General features: G+C 42.1%; 1 protein-coding gene across 1 annotated transcript in view; it reads left to right on the forward strand.

Moving 5' to 3' along the window:
* iqgap2 (IQ motif containing GTPase activating protein 2) overlaps window positions 1-20,658 on the forward strand; it is a 73,248-nt gene that overhangs the window by 21,141 nt on the left and 31,449 nt on the right. Inside the window, exons 3-8 of the mRNA XM_052461677.1 lie at window positions 11,850-12,006; window positions 12,576-12,653; window positions 13,539-13,615; window positions 18,816-18,883; window positions 19,703-19,816; window positions 20,072-20,250. Of these exons, the coding sequence (XP_052317637.1) occupies window positions 11,850-12,006; window positions 12,576-12,653; window positions 13,539-13,615; window positions 18,816-18,883; window positions 19,703-19,816; window positions 20,072-20,250 (673 nt within the window). The remainder of the gene's footprint in view (window positions 1-11,849; window positions 12,007-12,575; window positions 12,654-13,538; window positions 13,616-18,815; window positions 18,884-19,702; window positions 19,817-20,071; window positions 20,251-20,658) is intronic.

The raw sequence follows: 20,658 nt of genomic DNA on the forward strand, positions 1-20,658 counted from the left end.
AGATTGTAGGACAAACAAAGGAATTTACAATGATAGTCAGATACAATGAACCTTTCATTCTGCAATGATACTGTACAATGCACAATGAAGTTAAGTGCATAAATCAATCAACATGATTGGGTACCATTGCAGGGAATGGGCTGACTTGCCACAATAACATCATGTCTCCCTCGCTGTTTGTTGTGGTTGTCCATTAAGAACCACACGCTCAGATGAGTTAGTGCTGACAGAGGAGAGGGGATGGTGTGTTGCTTGTGTTCGTTGTGCTGACGCGTGTTGCGGTAGAGTGTTGTCTTTGCTTTGGTGGTTTAGCCTATGTGTGTGCACACCTTTTAATTAAAGGAGACTAAGGAGGGATGTTATCATGAAAGGTTGGATGGAGGAGGCAGGCCTGATGGCTTGAGCAGGATGGAGGTGGGGTAGGCCTGATGGAGTGGGCAGGATGGAGGGGGGTAGACCTGATGGAGTGGGCAGGATGGATGGAGTGGGCAGGATGGAGAAGGGTAGGCTGGATTAGGGATGGGCATTTGACATTTTTTGACTGTTGGAGTACTCAAAAGATATATGTTCACATTTATCTAAAGGCCTATGCCAACAATGTGCAACAATGCCTAATTTATCATAACCAAACAGATAACAAATCATGATTGCTAAATTGCCCCACTTATTTCTTTATTATATTTATTTATATATATATATATATATATATTTCAGTCAATAAAAAGCAAGTGAAATTTGAGAACAATTTATTGAAACCGTAATATCAGCTGGTTATATTATTTAATGGAACACAATCTTTAAGAAGGCGGTAACTTCAGCAGTGGCGCTAGCTTGTAGAAGTCTGTGGCTGTGCAATGGCATAGACAGGTTAGTCATATTTCCTGAGCCCTTTTCACAGTCAAGGCACCTGTTTTTTAGTAAAAGAAAACGTGTTGTAATTGAACAAACAAACAGTACATTTGAGGCATCTTAAAAAGTTAAAGTAATTCATAATGCTTTATTAAGAAGTGTAATAAACTACTGAGAATAAATAATAATAAGCATAAAGATACATTATTATATATGTAAAGCACTTTTCATTATGCAGAATAATCTCAAATTGCATAAAATTAAAACCAAATAAGACAAAAAATGGACACAACCCATGGGGCGGCGCACTATTGGCCTAGCGTTGTCCGGGTTAGGGAAGGTTGGCCGGAAGGGATATCTTTGTCTCATCGCGCACTAGTGACTCCTGTGGCGGGCCGGGCGCAGTGCACGCTGACCAGGTAGCTAGGTGTACGGTGTTTCCTCCGACACATTGGTGCGGCTGGCTTCCGGATTGGATGTGCGTTGTGTCAAGGAGCAGTGCAGCTTTATTGGGTTGTGTTACGGAGGACGCATGGCTCTCGACCTTCCCCTCTCCCGACCCCATACGGGAGTTGCAGCGATGAGACAAGACAGTAACTACTAACAATTGAATACCATGAAATTTGGGAGAAAAGGGGGGTAAAAAAATGGCCACAACGACACAGGGCATCTGACGCTAGAAGGACACCAAGGAGCACAGCTATAAACAGAAAGCCTTTCTAAAGAGTACTGTCTTTAGGCCTGTTTTAATGAGACGTAACAACTTTATTATGAATAACGTCTAACATGTCCAAGCAGTAGTGCATGATTCAGCATATTTTGATATGACAATCACTGTATACGGCTGCATTAGTTTTTGGTTGACTTCGTTTTTTCTTGTTATATTGTGCTGTCAAAATAGAGCTCTAGAATGTTCAGATAAAAAAAATAAAAAAATACAATAGAGATGAATTTGTCTTCATCCCTCCCGGTAATTAGTTAACTTTTTTGTTGTCTGAGTGAGGGAAATGCTGAACATGTAAGATGACTATGTATTTTGAAAGATGAGGTGTTGAGGATTATGATAAATGCAGCTTTGATGTCATACTAGCATAAAATTCATATAAAGTGTCAACGTTTATGATCCATGATTTGATGTACTGTTACAAAATGACATGTTGATATACCCTGGGTTGTTCTGAATAGAATGAGCCTACTGAGTGTTTGTTTATTGTGAAGAAAATTTGCTGCAGGACATGCACCTGAATGCACTCATGACTCTTTCAATGCAAACAAAAATTACGATCTGTTTCTCTGAAATTGACTTTTGAAAGACTAACACTGTAAGATTGTATTTTATATATTAGTTAATCATGTTGGCAATATAACAAGCTTTCAAATCATGCCCACCAGACCCAGATTGCGGTTTTATAATGGATAGTTTTTGGATTGTGTAAACAACAGTAATTGTGTGATGGCAGGTGTCAGGTGTCAGGACTTGCCCTCCTGGATGGAGATCAAAGGTGCCGGCTATTCAAAGGTTTCAAGACCCTCGTCTCCTGGGGGAGTTGGACAGTTTTATGACAGTCGTAAATACCTTACAGGAACATTCTCTCCCATGCCAGGCAGTATTGACGGGACAGAACCCGTTTGTTACAAAGAGATTCTTCCCGCCAAAACCACAACATCAAAGTGGATAATGAAGCAATATTTCTAACAAAAAATGTGGGAAATGGTCGAGAGGGACTTAAAGAACAAGCATGTCAGATAATTTATTATTTTGTGATATCATTAAAGACGCTATAATGGAAACATTGTAACTTTTAAGAGCTTTCACAATGTATATGTCAGAGTTATATCTAAATGTTGTAACTTATATGATTAAATAAACTATTTGTGAGAAGATAAAATGTGATTTTAGCTTTCTAAATGAGAAATGTTTTTCATATTAAGTTTTACCCAGTCAGTAACCACGCCAACGTGAGCATAGACATTATGCCAAAAGGATGGAACGCCCCTTTTGCCAGAGTGCTTATAAAGGATCCCTAAAAAATTAACATATTAGACCAGTACATTGCCGGGTTGCTACTAGTGTGTAAAATGGTTTAAAACTACTAGACCAGTATATGTGCAGCGTGACCGACAGCGTGAGCTGAATGTTACGAAATGGTAAGACCCTCTGAAACTCAACAGAGAATAAGACTACTAGACTAAGACATGCTTCGCCTACAGCTCTGCATGTAACGTAGTCTAGGAAACTCGACCGAAGACGAGAAATGAGGAACATTTCCCCATCAAACGACCAATGGAATGTCTAATGAATCCAGTCTAACGAACACTTCCAGAACAAAGCCAACTAGTAAGGACATTGTGACCTCTGGTGGACAACCTGAGACTTACATAACCAGAGACTTTCTGTCGGACTATTCGTCACAGATGGATCGAGGGGTTTCAACAGAGACGACAAAGACATATAAGCGTAAATATGTTGCATTTCTAAATCTGAATGAGTAGGTGTTAGGGTGCTAAATATCCATATTCACGATGAAAGTATTATTGAACTGCATGTATGATAGTTGAATTCCTTTCTCTCCTTCTCCCGCTCTTTCTTTCCCCACCCCTTTCATTGTGTAACCAGCTGTCATATGGGGTTAGTCCACTAGGGACTTTTCATTGGATTATGTTAGTAATCATTTCAACATATTGTGTGTGTTTATGTAATTCTGTGTGATTAGTTACACAAATTGGCTTGATGATTTATTTATCGCTGAATCATCATTTATACTAGGGTTTGTGCAGAGTTGAAGTCAACAACATTTAGAATGAGATAATTAATACTTTACTGTTATTGATGTAAGAGATATTTATCTTTTGAGTTTAAGTCAGAAGATAGTAGCTTGTTAAATAACTTTTCCCATGGTACCCCAAGATTGCTTATGAGTTAATTGTTAAATTATTAAAAAGTTAACTTCTTAGTGATCCCTTCGCGCGCCAATCCCATTAACAGGATTGATTTGACAACACCCAGTGAAATAGCAGCGTGCCAAATTCAAAAACAGAAATACTCATAATAATATATCATAAAAGTGTTAAATCAAATCAAAATCAAATCAAATTTATTTGTCACATACACATGGTTAGCAGATGTTAATGCGAGTGTAGCGAAATGCTTGTGCTTCTAGTTCCGACAATGCAGTAATAACCAACAAGTAATCTAACTAACAATTCCTAAACTACTGTCTTATACACATTGTGAGGTGATAAAGAATATGTTCATAAGGATATATGAATGAGTGATGGTACAGAGCAGCATAGGCAAGATACAGTAGATGGTATCGAGTACAGTATATACATATAAGATGAGTATGTAAACAAAGTGGCATAGTTAAAGTGGCTAGTGATAAATGTATTACATAAGGATGCAGTCGATGATATAGAGTACAGTATATACGTATGCATATGAGATGAATAATGTAGGATAAGTAACATTATATAAGGTAGCATTGTTTAAAGTGGCTAGTGATATATTTACATCATTCCCATCAATTCCCATTATTAAAGTGGCTGGAGTTGAGTCAGTGTCAGTGTGTTGGCAGCGGCCATTCAATGTTAGTGGTGGCTGTTTAACAGTCTGATGGCCTTGAGATAGAAGCTGTTTTTCAGTCTCTCGGTCCCAGCTTTGATGCACCTGTACTGACCTCGCCTTCTGGATGGTAGCGGGGTGAACAGGCAGTGGCTCGGGTGGTTGATGTCCTTGATGATCTTTATGGCCTTCCTGTAACATCGGGTGGTGTAGGTGTCCTGGAGGGCAGGTAGTTTGCCCCCGGTGATGCGTTGTGCAGACCTCACTACCCACTGGAGAGCCTTACGGTTGAGGGCGGAGCAGTTGCCGTACCAGGCGGTGATACAGCCCGCCAGGATGCTCTCGATTGTGCATCTGTAGAAGTTATACATCGGTTTAAAGATTAATTTCTTGTTAATTCAGCCACAGTGTCAGATTTCAAAAAGGCTTTACGGCAAAAGCAAACCATGCTATTATCTGAGGACAGCACCCCATCAAACAACATATGAAAATCATAATTCAACCCGCCAGGTGTGACACAAAAGACAGAAATAACTATATAATTCATGGTTTACCATGAATGGCACTCCAATATGTCCATTAAACATCACAAATGGTCCTTTTTGTTCGATTAATTCTGTCGTTATATCCCCAAAATGTAAATTTATTTGGCGCGTTTGATTCTGAAAATACACCGGTTCCAACTTGCGGAACATGACTACAAAGTATCTAATAAGTTATCTGTAAACCTGATCCAAACATTTCAAACAACTTTCCTTTTCCAACTTTGGCTATTTTGGCTATCGACCCTCGTTCTGAACAGCCCTACTTCTTAATTTCTCAAAGGGAAAACATCAACCAATTTCTAAAGACTGTTGACATCTAGTGGAAGCGATAGGAACTGCATGCAAGTGCCTTAGAAATCTAGATCCCCATAGAAAACCCATTTCAGAGTGACCTCAAAAAAAACATTCCTGGATGGTTTGTCCTCTGGGTTTCGCCTGCCAAGTAAGTTATGTTATATTCACAGACATAATTTTAACAGTTTCAGAAACTAGAGTTTTCTATCCAAATGTATTAATTTTATGCATATCCTAGCTTCTGGGCCTGAGTAGCAGGCAATTTACTTTGGGCTCACTTTTCATCCGGACATGAAAATAGTGCCCCCTAGCCTTAAGAAGTTAAAGACTCTAAGAGTCATAAGTACATTGAAATTGCTTAGGAACTGTGCACACTTTGGAGAGGTGTGTGGGCAATTGGAGATACCAGTTGGTCCTCTCATTTAAACCCTTGTAATTGTTATGTCTTATGTTGCATCTTACCCCCCATTTTCCAGGAATATTATTTTACTGAATGTATCCAGAGTACTTTCAGATTTCGTTATCAGCAAATGTGGTGAACAGTGAACAGTAGAGTAAATGTAAAATGCAAATAAAATCAACAGTAATGTTTTTGGATTCAATCTTGTCAGGTGAACTGTTGTGTACTCACCTTTTGGTCTAAAATTGTTCCTTTTCAATTGCTACCATGATTATGCAAATTATTTTCATATTTCTGTAAAAAACATTTCAATTTAGCCCTGTCCATGTAGGCCAATTCCCAGGAGTTAAGGTTTAAAAAAAAATACATATTTTTTTGAAAGATGTAATGTTACTGTCGATCTACACAAAATACTCATGTCAAAGGGATTTTTCTTCTTAAAGATGAATACAAATATACCCTGATTAGTAATTATTCTCCCCACATAAGTATTCACCCCTCAATACATATTAGAAACACCTTTGACAGCAATTACAGCTGTGTGTCTTCTTGGGTAAGTCTCATTAGAGCTTTGCACAATTGTATTATGCAATATTTGCCCATTCTTTAAAAAATTCTAAAAGCTCTGTCAAGATATTGGGAGTCATGGCTAGACAGCAAATTTCAAGTCTTGCCCTAGAATTTTAAGCACGAGCTTCAATGCCATACAACACTCCTTCCGTGGCCTCCAACTGCTCTTAAACGCTAGTAAAACCAAATGCATGCTTTTCAACCGATCGCTGCCTGCACCCGCATGCCCGACTAGCATCACCACCCTGGATGGTTCCGACCTTGAATATGTGGACATCTATAAGTACCTAGGTGTCTGGCTAGACTGCAAACTCTCCTTCCAAACTCATATCAAACATCTCCAATCGAAAATCAAATCAAGAGTCGGCTTTCTATTCCGCAACAAAGCCTCCTTCACTCACGCTGCCAAGCTTACCCTAGTAAAACTGACTATCCTACCGATCCTCGACTTCGGCGATGTCATCTACAAAATTGCTTCCAATACTCTACTCAGCAAACTGGATGCAGTTTATCACAGTGCCATCCGTTTCGTCACTAAAGCACCTTATACCACCCACCACTGCGACTTGTATGCTCTAGTCGGCTGGCCCTCGCTACATATTCGTCGCCAGACCCACTGGCTCCAGGTCATCTACAAGGCCATGCTAGGTAAAGCTCCGCCTTATCTCAGTTCACTGGTCACGATGGCAACACCCATCCGTAGCACGCGCTCCAGCAGGTGTATCTCACTGATCATCCCTAAAGCCAACACCTCATTCGGCCGCCTTTCGTTCCAGTACTCTGCTGCCTGTGACTGGAACGAACTGCAAAAATCGCTGAAGCTGGAGACTTTTATCTCCCTCACCAACTTCAAACATCAGCTATCTGAGCAGCTAACCGATCGCTGCAGCTGTACATAGTCTATTGGTAAATAGCCCACCCATTTTCACCTACCTCATCCCCATACTGTTTTTATTTATTTACTTTTCTGCTCTTTGCACACCAATATCTCTACCTGTACATGACCATCTGATCATTTATCACTCCAGTGTTAATCTGCAAAATTGTAATTATTCGCCTACCTCCTCATGCCTTTTGCACACATTGTATATAGACTCCCCCTTTTTTCTACTGTGTTATTGACTTGTTAATTGTTTACTCCATGTGTAACTCTGTGTTGTCTGCTCACACTGCTATGCTTTATCTTGGCCAGGTCGCAGTTGCAAATGAGAACTTGTTCTCAACTAGCCTACCTGGTTAAATAAAGGTGAAATAAAAAAAATAAAAAGCAGATGTAAGTTAACTGTAACTTTGCCACTCAGGAACATTCACTCGCTTCTTGGTAAGCAGCTCCAGTGAATATTTGGCTTTGTTGTAGGTTATTGTCCTGCTGAAATGTGAATTCCCCTCCCAGTGTATGGTGTAAAGCAGACTGAAGTAGGTTTTCCTCAAGGATTTTGCTTCCATTTATTTTCATCCTGAAAACCCCCCCAGTCTAATGTGTGACCTAAGGTGTTGGTTCCAAAAAGCCTTTGTATGCTGGACAGTGAGTGTGGGAGCTAGATCAATGGCCTCTTCTCACTGGGTCAGTACCAGTCAATTAATGACACAGACCGAGACGGTTTAACATCACCAAGCATGTCAGTCCATTTATAGACACACTGACGTGTAATGTGTTATGTCAGTAGCTGCTTGTATACAGTGCTGTCAAAAAGTATTTGCCCCCTTTGTAATTTTCTCTACTTTTGCATTTTCTTTTTATATTGAATGTTATCAGATCTTTGACCAACACCTAATACTAGTTCAAGGGAACCCGAGTGAACAAATAACACAACAATTACATGCATAACTTTGTTTATGAAATAAATTAATACCCAATGCCCTTTGTGAAAAAGTAATTGCCCCCTTACACTCAATAACTGGTTGTGCCACCTGTACCTGCAAGAGCTCCAACCAAACACTTACTGTAGTTGTTGATCAGTCTCTCATGTCCCTGTGGAGGAATTTTGGCCCCCACTCCCATTCAGAACTGCTGTAACTCATCGACATTTGTGTGTTTTCAAGCATGAACTGCTTGTTTTCAAGTCCTACTACAATATCTCAATTGGGATTAGGTCTGTACTTTTGACTAGGCCATCCCAAAACTTAAAATTTGTTGCTTTTTAGAAATGGTTCATGTAGACTTATTGTCCATTTTTTAATCATTGCTGCTGTTCACCTTCAGCTAACAGACGGATGGCCTGACATTCTGCTGTATAATTCTGATACAGAGCATAATTAATGGTTCCTTCTATTAAGGCAAGTCATCCAGGTCCAGAGGCAGCAAACCGTCACACGTCCCCAAACCGTCACACTACCACCATGCTTAAATGTTGGTATGAGGTTCTTACTGTGGAATGCAGTGTTTGGTTTTCGCCAGGCATTATGCAACTCAAGTTGTCCAAAAAGTTAGACATTTGAATCATCTGTCCATAGAACATTCTTCCAAGAGTCTTGATCATCCACGTGCTTCCAGGGTGCTTTTTGACAAACTTGACAACATTGTTCTTGGACCATGGACTGTAGGTACAGGCAAAAGCCAATATTGACTCTCGTGGCACTAGTGTAGGCGGCCATTGAGCCAGTCAGGTGATGGCTCACATGCTCTTAGATCAGGTAAGGGACAGACCAAGGTTCCGTTTGTTTATATCTGCTTGTATCCATGACGACAGCTTTCATATCGAGAGAAGTTAACTGAAGCCAAAGAACGAGCTGGAAATTCATAGGTTGCACCATTGTCACGTCATGCCATTGTTATGAACATTCTCAAGCCGCTCTCTGCCGGCTGCGCCATTGAGGTGCACAAAAGTCATTAGAAGCCCAGTCATTCTGAATGGAGGCTAACGACTGTTTAGTCTAAATTACACTAGTGTCCTGGAAATACGATGACATTGGTGAAGTAGGCAAATATGTAGTAAGAAACAACTTTGCCATCATTATCATGTTGTCAAATTCCAACTTTAGACAAATGGCAATGTTGTCAAATAGCTAGCAAAGTTAGTCAAATAGCTAGCAATGCTAAAGTTAGCTATCAAAAATCTGGTGGTCTCCCCTCAATCTTAGCTAGCCAGCTAACATTATACTGCATCTAAAGTCAATCTGGTGACATCAAAATGATGACAAAAGCTTGTCCTACTAATTATTTCCCATCTTTTGAAATGTCATTGTATTTCCAAGACACTGTAATGCACTTTTGATGAAATCTTCATCAGCGCTCATTGACAATGCATTCAGTAGAATGCTCAGTCGGTCATCAGTCCAAAACAAATGTTCAAAACAATATTGTGACGAAAACGTGCAACCCATGAATAGATCATTTCCCCCCTAACTTCAGACATACACTAGCAGTCGGAGGATTTAATCACCTTGTAATGGTAATAGTAAAGTTGTAGAGAAAAGCCATGCCTTTCTTTTTATTCTGATATGTGTCAATCCTCCCATTATGCGGCCATGTTTTCCCAAAACTGCAGATAGAATGGGGTGTCAGCTAAGACAGGACACCTTGAGTATGAAAACATCTATTTTGGGTATTGAACTACAGTAAGAATTACAGAACTGTGGAATTACATCATGGGTCCCTAATTTGTACTACACATAAATGCATAATTATGGATATGAATGTTGTTCTCTTCATGGTGATGTATCCTGAATAGGTACACAATTAGAAAAATGCAATATCATCCTTTGCATGTATGGGTGTTGTTCTACACACTGGCTATTATTCTAATGAGCTTTGCCCCTAAACAAGACCACATTTGGTTGGTCCGGACCAGACCAAATCTGAACCGATCATGGACGTCTGTTTCACGAGTTTGAACTTCGCAGGACAGTACAGTACATTATACTGTACTTGACTCTATAGTGCTGTACTGGACTGCACTCTAAATGTTTGGGCCAAATTGGAGCCTCGCGAGGGGTGTAGCAGTCTAAGGCACTGCATCGCAGTGCTTGAGGTGTCACTACAGACCCGGGTTTGATCCCAGGCTGTGTCACAGCCGGCCACGACCTGGAGACCCATGAGGCGGCACACAATTGGCCCAGCGTCGTCTGGGTTAGGGAGGGTTTGGCCGGCTGGGATGTCCTTGTCCCATTGCGCTATAGCGACTCCTTGTGGCGGGCCAGGTGCATGCACACTGACTTCGGTCACCAGTTGTAGTGTTTCCTCCGAACACATTGTTGCGGCCGTCTTCCGGGTTAAGCGAGCAGTGTGTTAAGAAGCAGTGCGGCTTGGCAGGGTCGTGTTTCGGAGGACGCATTGCTCTCGACCTTCGCTTCTCCCGAGTCCCATTGCTGCAACTCCTGTACGGACAAGACTGTAACTACCAATTAGATATCACAAAATTGGGGAGAGAAGGAATGTGTCAAAAAAATAAAAATTAAGTACTAAAATTAAATTCAGGTAAAATCAAGGCCATTCCAGACCGGCTCAAAAAACGTCTATGGACGTTGAAATCAAGGTCAGGGCAGACTGACCCACCTTCAATAACTTTTGAACGTCCGGTGTCAGTCGGTGCTCAGTGGGTGCAGATGCTGGTTACAGTAAATAAAGAGAGGGGGCTCATGGGTAGGTGTAATTAAGAGGTAACATGAGAGATGGGGAGAGAGATGAGCTGAACAACAGTATGCCAGTGGAAGGGAGAACAGTAGCAGGTGATCCAAATGTGGTTTGCCACTTCTATGATTTTCCATTGTAGCCAATTAAATAGCTGGAATTCCGATTTGGTAACAGAATTATGCGTTATAATCACTTAAATGTATATCAGTAAAAACACAAACTAATTGTTAGGCCTGTGTGTGGGTTTTTGGTAAATTAATTACAAGGCACAAGGCAATGGTCCTTAAACTTACAGAAATTATTTCTCAAACTAAACAAGTGTGGTTATTAGTTGGCAAGGGTCTTTACTTCAACAATATTGCGTTTTGTGAATTTCTAATTTCTTTTAACTTTTTCTAGTAGAGGTTTTCTAAGTCCTCTTTTCAATACGTTTGACCAGAAATCAAAGCCATTACTTAGGCCCAATTTTTTGGATGGAAAATGGTTGAAAAATGTATCTATGCTTTAATTTCCCAAAAATATAGGTTCTCAGCCTTCATTTGACACCCAATTTGATATGCTTGAACGTCACATGTTTGTGCTCATGGCTCCTTTTAAATGGAAATGACATTATCCATAATCTCCTCAAAGCTGTGATAGTTAAATGTACCTACGAAGTTCTGGGATCAGTGTCTCTGCTTGTGTTTATCTGGCCTCACCGTTAGGATAAAAAGTCAGGACAGGACCCTATACCCAGCCTAACAAATTATTGAAAGGAAACCGTGTTTCTAGAAAATAACTGTATTGTTCTGTTGTGATATCAGTGTCCCTTCCCTATTGCTCCATATGAATGACTTGAGAGATGTGGCCATTTTGTTGTGAGATCCCTCAGTTTATGTTCCAATTGTCTCCAAAGGAATGACAACAGATGTTGCCATCATAGAATTAGTAGAATGGGCATCCCCATTCAGGTCAATTATGCCATAATGGGTGCCCCCCAAAGGAGCAAAGCAGGAAATATTTTTGATTTATTTCCATGTTTTCCGTTCTGAGATCAGTGTTTGTGCGTATCCCCAGGTGGATGGAGGCGTGTGTAGAGGAGGAGCTGCCGCCCACCACAGAGCTAGAGGAGGGTCTGAGGAACGGAGTCTACCTTGGAAAACTGGCTAAGTTCTTCGCCCCCAAGATGGTGTCTGAGAAGAAGATCTACGACAGGGACCAGGCCCGCTACAAGGTGACCTTTGTCCTCTTACCACGGAATACTCTTACACTTCAGATCAACATTCTACCAAGTTGGCATGATGCCATTTCTTATCAAGCTCTGTTGAAGCTCTTATCAAGTTACTTGACACTATTTTTCAGACCATTAATTTAGCTAAACTACTAGGATACTGAATAAAACTGACACACACGACCACAAATCTGGGTGGTAGTAGGCACTATCTAGTCCGTCCCCCCCCCTCTCCCCCACACCACCTCCCCTCTATTTAGTTCTTCTGCTCTCCCGCACACTTCCTCCCCTTTCTAGTTCCCCCCCCCCCCACACACCTCCATGGAGTCAGACAGGAAGTGTCTAATCCCAGATCCATTGCAGACATTTCCACTTCCTGTCAACCATCTCCCATGGGGCAGAGAGATAGCAACCCCCCCTACAGCCAGCAGCTGTGCTGACACAACACACTCACTCACACACACTCCATCTTTTGGTGCGTGCGTTTCCTACCAAAAACATGCAATTTGTTATATACAACAGACTCAGTTGCTGGGATCTAATGTTTCTGCTTTGCCTGTTTTTGTCTCCAGCACACAGGACTTCACTTCAGACACACAGACAACACGGTGCAGTGGCTACGGGCCATGGAATCTGTAGGACTGCCCAAGGTAAAACAAACACACACACACTGCTCAAGTCCCTCCTTCCAGTGGCATACAGTATCATAACCTGGTAGTAACTGGTGATATCACAAGGTTGAGTTGCCTGTTTTATGACAGATTTTACTAAGTCAAAGGATACACATACGCAGACAAACACCTGTGAGACTTTCACTGGGCCAGGTAAATGGAGCACGCCGTTGTACTGCTTTCTTATGAGAGGCCTGAGACCAACGCTAGGAGGGTGTAGCTGTGGTGCCTGTACTACTATTGCTACCACAAATAGAGTGTTATCAGCACCAATGCATCTTTTATGGGTAGTGACAAAAGATTTCCCACTGGAGCTGATATGGAGAATGCTACCTTATCGTCATGCCATGTGATGGTAAGACTGGAACCGCTCTGGAGATGCCTGTTTGATGATCAAATCAATCGATTAGTTCCTCTGTTTTGGGGGAAGCAGAATCTTAGGAGTAGACATCCAACTAATGAATATGAGATATTGTTTATTCATATGGTTATTATGGGCTCTTGTCATTATTGATGCTTGAAAATATTTCTCTATTCATTTGAATTGACAAGAATGATCAGGGCATGGGAATAGGTTGCTTCACGGTTGTTCCCTTCACTGTTGTCCAGCAGTGCTGTTCTATTCGGAGAAAACACATGCACGTACACAGCAGCCAGATGTACTGTATGTATAGTGAGAAAGGAAGCACACACTGTAATACACCCAAAGGCAACTAAATGCGTGTTTGAAAATTGAAAATTAAACTGACAGCCTGAAAGATGTAGTGTTCTTGATATGACTCCTTGGCCGCTGCACTAAACAAGGTATCAGAAGACACCAATGAAAGATCCATGACTAATGCCTCCTCTGGTTTCTACTTTCAGATATTCTATCCCGAAACGACAGATGTGTACGATCGCAAAAACATGCCCAAGGTAGTGTACTGCATACACGCACTAAGGTAAGACATAATTCCAACACAATATGTTTTTTGTCACTTACTGACCTCCCCCCCTTCCCCTTTAGGCTTACTGCTTACATCATCTTACTCTTTGTGTCTACCACACACTAGTCTATTTCTTGTTTCTGTTTCTTCACTACACTTTATATTGTGGAGGTCTACAGTGCATTCGGAAAGTATTCAGACCTCTTGACTTAACACATTTTGTTACGTTACAGCCTTATTCTAAAATGGATTAAATAAAAAATCTACACACAATACCCAATAATGACAGTGAAAAACGTTTTTTTTTTAGAAATGTTTGCAAATGTATAAAAATAAAAACTGAACTACATTATTTACAAAAAAAGTAGAGATCCTTGATGGAAACCTGCTCCAGAGCGCTCAGGGCCTCAGACAGGGGCTTTCTAATAGGACAACGACCCTAAGCACACAGCCAAGACAACGCAGGAGTGGCTTCGGGACAAGTCTCAATGTCCTTGAGTGGCCCAGCCACCATACCCAAGAAGACTCGAGGCTGTAATCAGTGCCAAAGGTGCTTCAACAAAGTACTGAGTATAGGGTCTGAATACTTATGTAAATTTGTAAACTTTCCAAATGCACTGTATGTTTTTAGCTCATCTTCTGAGGTTTGATGAGTCCTAAAAGCATATCACATGATATCACTGTCTAAAGTGGATCATTTGAAAAAGCTAACAAGATTGTGTGAACCAAGAGAAGTGAAAAAGACTGGATGAACGTTGACTTTGAAACTATTATAGTCTGTGGTCCTTTTGGTTTCAGTTTGTGGTTAAACATGTGCCATCTTCAACATTTGAGTGACAAAGGTGTGGCAATAAGCAGTCATTTCCCAAACTCACTCTCGGAACTGATGAGGTGACTTCCTGTACACGTTGAAACCGTCTGTAGACAGGAAATGACTCAATCTGTAGGCCTAGGCTGTCTCAAGTCATTTAGTGTCTCCTTTGATAATATTGTCCAAGTATACAAGTGATGGCAACGATGTCATTCTCACACATTATATCATCAGGCTCTAGAAGTAAAGCCAGATGTTGTTTTGGAAGCTGGAGTAGAAGTGTATGTCTCTCAGCTTTTTTGTTTTTTAATAAATAGGCCTACAGTAGTTCCATCTTTTTATCTGATTATCTTTATCTTATTTTCATGTGCAATCCTAACTTGCAGTGAGAACAAGTGAAATACCTGTATTATATAAGAGGGACTGGAAATGGTTTTCATCCTGCTCAGAGGGGATTTAACTTCCCATCCTCCAGCGTTAGGCTTTCTTCTCTACTGTGCATTCGGAAAGTATCTTGTTACATTACAGCCTTAAAAATTGATTGAATCACTTTTTTGCCTCATCAAGCTACACACAATACCCCATAATGACAAAGCAAAAACAGGTTTTTATAGATGTTAGCAAATTTATAAAAAATAACAAACTTATGTAAATAAGTTAAGCATACAGACTCTTTGCTATGATACTCGAAATTGAGCTCAGGTGCATCCTGTTTCCATTGATCATCCTTGAGCTGTTTCAACAACCTGATTGGAGTCCACCTGTGGTGTTTTCAATTGATTGGACATGTTTTGGAAAGGCACACACCTGTCTATATAAGATCCCACAGTTGACAGTGCCTGTCAGAGCAAAAACCAAGCCATGAGGTCAAAGGAATTGTCCGTAGAGCTCCGAGACAGGATTGTGTCAAAGCACAGGTCTGGGTAAAGGGAACGAAAACATTTCTGCAGCATTTGAATGTCCCCAAGAACACAGTGGCTTCCATCATTATCAAATGGAAGAAGTTTGGAACCACCACGACTCTTTCTAGAGCTGGCTGGCCAGCCAAACTGAGCAATTGGGGGTGAAGGGCCTTGGTCAGGGAGGTGACCAAGAACCCGATGGTCACTCTGACAGAGCTCCGGAGTTCCTCTGTGGAGATGGGACAACCATCTCTGCAGCACTCAACCAATCAGGCCTTTAGGGTAGTGTGGCCAGATGGAGCCATTTCTCAGTAAAAGGCAGCCTGCTTGGACTATGCCAAAAGGCACCTAAAGACTCTCAAACCATGAGACACAAGATTCTCTGGTCTGATGAAACCAAGATTGAACTCTTTGGCCTGAATGCCAAGCGTCACGTCTGGAGGAAACCTGGTACCATCCCTACGGTGAAGCATGGTGGTGGCAGCATCATGCTGTGGGGATGTTTTTTCAGCAGCAGGGACTAGGAACTGGGAGACTAGTCAGGATTGAGAGAAAGCTGAACGGAGCAAAGTACAGAGATCCTTGATGAAAACCTGCTCCAAAGCACTCAGGACCTCAGACTGGGGCAAAAGTTCACCTTCCAACAGGACAAGACCATAAGCACACAACCAAGACAACGCAGGAGTGGCTTTGGGACAAATCTCTGAATGTCCTTGAGGGGCTCAGCCAGAGCCTGGACTTGAACCCGATCGAACATCTCTGGAGAGACCTGAAAATAGCTGTGACGCTCCTCATCCAACCTGACTGCGCTTGAGGGGATCGGCAGAGAAGAATGGGAGAAACTCCTCCCAATACAGGTGTACCAAGCTTGTAGCATCATACCCAAGAAGACTCGAGGCTGTAATCACTGCCAAAGGTAGTGATTAGTGAGTAAAGGGTCTGAATAGTAGTGAGTGAAGGGTCTGAATTCTTAAGTAATTTCAGTGTAATTCTTTGTTATACATTTGCTAAAGAAAAAATAAACAGTTTTTGCTTTGTCATTATGGGTTATTATGTGTAGATTAATTTGTGTAAAAAAAACTATTAAATACGTTTTAGAATAAGGCTATGCGTAACAAAATGTGGAAAGTCAAGGGGTCTGAATACTTTCTGAATGCACTGCATATGCAGCATACACACATTACATAGCATAATGTTCTATAACATAATGTTATGGCAGGTTCACACCTATTTGATGCGAGCTGGCCTCTGATTATTATACTTTGAGGCATAACTGTTGAATAACTTTAGTCAAATAAAAGTGTGTTGAAGATCATGTCCTGATTATGAACTGTGCATTCATACTCGTCACACAGGCTTGAGAGGGCTAAGGTCCAGCAACGTACTGTAATGGCTGACTGGCTCATCCTTTTCAACACTGAATAACTGATATCACTGCATACTGTAGTAGACACACCCCTGTTAACATCTCCAGAAAAGAAACAGGCAAGACTACACTCAGTCTGCATCCCAAATGGCAACATTTTTCCTATTTAGCGCACTACTTTAGACCAGAGCACTATCGGTCTAAAGAGTCCGGACGGGAGTTGCAGCGATGGGACAAGACTGTAACTACCAATTGGATGCCATGAAATTGTGGACTTTTTATTTTTATTTTTTAAATATAATAATTTTAATAGTGCACTATTTAATGGGTGCCATTTGAGACCGTCTCCAGTCTCACCTGAGAGCTGCTGTCATAGTGTGGTAGTAGTGGTGCTAGTAGAAGTAACAGTTCTGTAGTGACACTTAGTCATTGTGTGATGTCACTACTAGTGGGAGGCTCTGCTTTCTGTGCCCACACTGACTGTCATGTAGTCAGTTATGTCATGTACACTGTAATGTGTACAGAAAAGGGTGGCTCGCATCTGAATGTGGCAGAGAATTGGAGTGAACGTGTTAGCGAGTTGGCTTGTTTCCTTAATTTTTTTTTGCTGTTTGGTCAGGGCCCATGAGGATCAGCTTCCTTCCCTCCCTGTGTGCGCGGACACACACACACACACACACACACACACACACACACACACACACACACACACACACACACACACACACACACACGTGATCTTCCTTCCTGGCAGGCTGGTCTAACCCCCACTGGGAGCCAGGGAATACACTAGCTCTGAGGAGAAGTAGACACACTGGGCTAATGGGTCTTTGTTGAGAATTCAGTACAGTGGAAAAAATGAAAGGCACCACAATAGAATGGAAACTGAACATAAATATTCACTCCGGATCTGATGGGATTGGTTGGGCATGCGTGCGTGTGTGTGTTGGTGACGGTGCCACGTTTTGTGTATGCGTGTGTGTGAAGAGGGGGGAGGAGAGTGTGTGTTTGTGTGGAGGAGGATGTTGTTCCGTGTCCTTCCTACGTGCTTATTGGCCAAGTCAGCAGGATGATCTAACGAAGCATCCATCATTATCCTCAGTCTGTCAGCTGTTTATCTCACAGCAGGGCTGAGTCTGCCAGCCACCCATGGGTTAACAATGTATTAAACATTTGGCCTTACCTCTGTCTCCGCAGACTCTACAGCCCTAAAGAAGAGACCTGTGTCCCTGTTTACACTCACATACATATACACACACACACACACACACACACACACACACACACACACACACACACACACACACACACACACACACACACACACACACACACACACACACACACACACACACTGAGTTTAGAGGCTAACATAGCACTATCATAGCCTCCTCATACACACAGTTACAGGCACTAGCCCAATATAATGAATGCCAACTTATCAGGAACCTGCTGGCAGATGAAAGTTGAATTCAGTTTCCAGCCACCTGTTTGTTTCAGGCCACCCTTAGTTAGCGCCATTGGCAGAAAGTGGATATTTCTGGTTTTCAGGGATACAGTATTTTCAACTTCCATTTCCCCTGAAAAACGGAAATGTGGACTCTGCTCAGGTGTCAATCCACGCCTGCCGTCTTAGGTTAGTTTCAGGCTGATGGGACTCAGGACAGTGCAGTTTGCATGTCAGGATTGTTACTGCTACTTTCTCTGAGCACACAATGCCCCCCTGTGGGGAGAAGGGGACATTGCCGTTTGGCTGACGCTCTCCTAGTTCGGTCTGGAGCAGATGGATGTTTCAAGGTCCTGTTGGGATGCATCCTTCCGTCCTTCATTTCCTTCAAGTCATCACTGATTGGATTGACATGCTTTCATAGGTAAAAGGAATATGGTGGATTCCTTGCTAACCCAAGGCAAGAGGAAGGATTCATTTCTGAAGTATTGAAGCGCAGCTGAAGTGTGGATGGATGCAGATGTATAGATGTTTGTAAATATAGGTTTCCCCTGCCTCTGAGTTATTGAGTAAACAGCCACATCTTAGCTTCAGCTTGCTACCCTTTCTTCCTAACTGTTAAATCTAGATCAGTTAATGAATTGACATTTGGAGCTTCATTCCTTTCCATTTCTCCCCCCCCCCCACAGCTTATACCTGTTCAAACTGGGCATTGCACCACAGATCCAGGACCTGCTGGGGAAAGTGGCCTTCACAGGTAAGACCAGGCTATACCAGCTCTTCTACATCATGATAGTTTGAGGTATCATAAGAGCCATAGCTGGAGTTCCTCCTGTATTCTAACGTCAACCCATAGCGTTCTTCTCTGCCAGGTTTGAACTGGAGGCTGGGTCCTTGAACCTGTAACAACAGTTGCTGTGTAGTTGTACGACGGTGTAATGAGCATGTAGCTAACTGCTCCAGAATGAACGCTGACATAACATACAGCGTTGTCGTGAAGGAAGAACCACTCTAGTGATTACTACCTCCCTTTAAAACGAAAGGAAAACATGAGCCTCAGGGCGTCTTCTGAAGACTCATTTAAATTGCCTCGGCTGGCGGGCGTGCGTGCGGTAATGACACATAATTGGCGCTCATGTTTGGTTTTGATCGAAACAGAATGTCATCACTCGCTCCCAGCTGCTTGTTCAATTCGATAAGCACTGTGGAGATGATTTGTAACGTGGTTGATATGAGTGAAGTGTGAAATACCAAACACGTCTCTTTACCGTTCTGTTTAAAATCTCCAGTGTGTCTTGATGTTATATAGGTTGCTAGTGAATGAGCAGTCCCTCTTCTAGGCACAGAACGGCTCATCATAATGGTCGGAACGGAGCAAATGGAATGGCATCAAACACCCGGAAACCATGTGTTTGATGTACTTGATACCATTCCACTGATTCCGCTCCAGTCATTACCATGAGCCCGTCCTCCCCAATTAAGGTGCCACCAACCTCATTTGCTCCTAGGGTATAGAGGTTTCCTGCTGTGCCAGTTTGGCTGACCTGTTTGTAATGTGATCCTGTCTGTCCCACAGAGGAGGAGATCAGTAACATGCGGAGTGAGCTGGAGAAGTACGGCATCCAGATGCCAACCTTCAGTAAGATAGGAGGCATCCTGGCCAATGAGCTCTCAGTGGACGAGGCAGCCTGTAAGTAGTACAGTACACTGTTCCGTCCACTGGATTTCCTCTGGAGACCACTGGTCTTCTATCCTGCTCCTGAATAGACCCATAGGGTGTGCAGGGTTGGTTCCAGCACAGCGCAAAAACATCCAATTGAGATAATCCAGGCCTTGATGATAAATTGAATCTGTTGTGTTAGTGCTGGGCTTTAACAAAAGTCTGACCTCCTATAGAGAGACATGTTTGCTGCTGAGTGGTACTTATTCTTGCCTCTGTCCCCAGTGCACGCTGCTGTGTTTGCCATCAACGAGGCGGTGGATAAGGGTGAGGCGACCGTGACCATGGGGGCGTTGAAGAACCCCAACGCCATGCTGAGGAACATTGGGGAAGAGCTGGCCCAGGACTACCAGGTTACACTGAGCCGGGCCAAGGCTAGCAAGGAGGACCAGGCCTCAGGCAGGGTGAGGAATTCTGAGAGCCTCCCTGTTGTCCTTTCCACACAAGAGTCAGTAAAAAAAAAGTTTGCGTCCCAAATGGCATCCCATTCTCTTTCAAGATTACTGCCTTTGACCAGAGATCTATGGGCCCTGATTCTGGTAGAATTTTCAAAACTGATCTTGGATCAGCAACTTGATCCTGTTCTGAACAGAAACCTCTTCTACCAGGCAGAGAGGTAGTGAGAATTTGTAGTATATGAGTCTTGTCTGCAGTGACTACCACCTGAAACACTTTGTTTTTTAAATGATTTTTATTATCAAATATCAACAAACAAAAGAAGAATAGTCACATGCAACAAGCATACATACAAACTATTTACATTGCCAGGAATCCTAAACAAACAAATAATATTCATTAATAATACAAGTTTT

This window comes from Oncorhynchus keta, chromosome 14 (assembly GCF_023373465.1).
Source record: "Oncorhynchus keta strain PuntledgeMale-10-30-2019 chromosome 14, Oket_V2, whole genome shotgun sequence".
Lineage (NCBI taxonomy): Eukaryota > Metazoa > Chordata > Actinopteri > Salmoniformes > Salmonidae > Oncorhynchus > Oncorhynchus keta.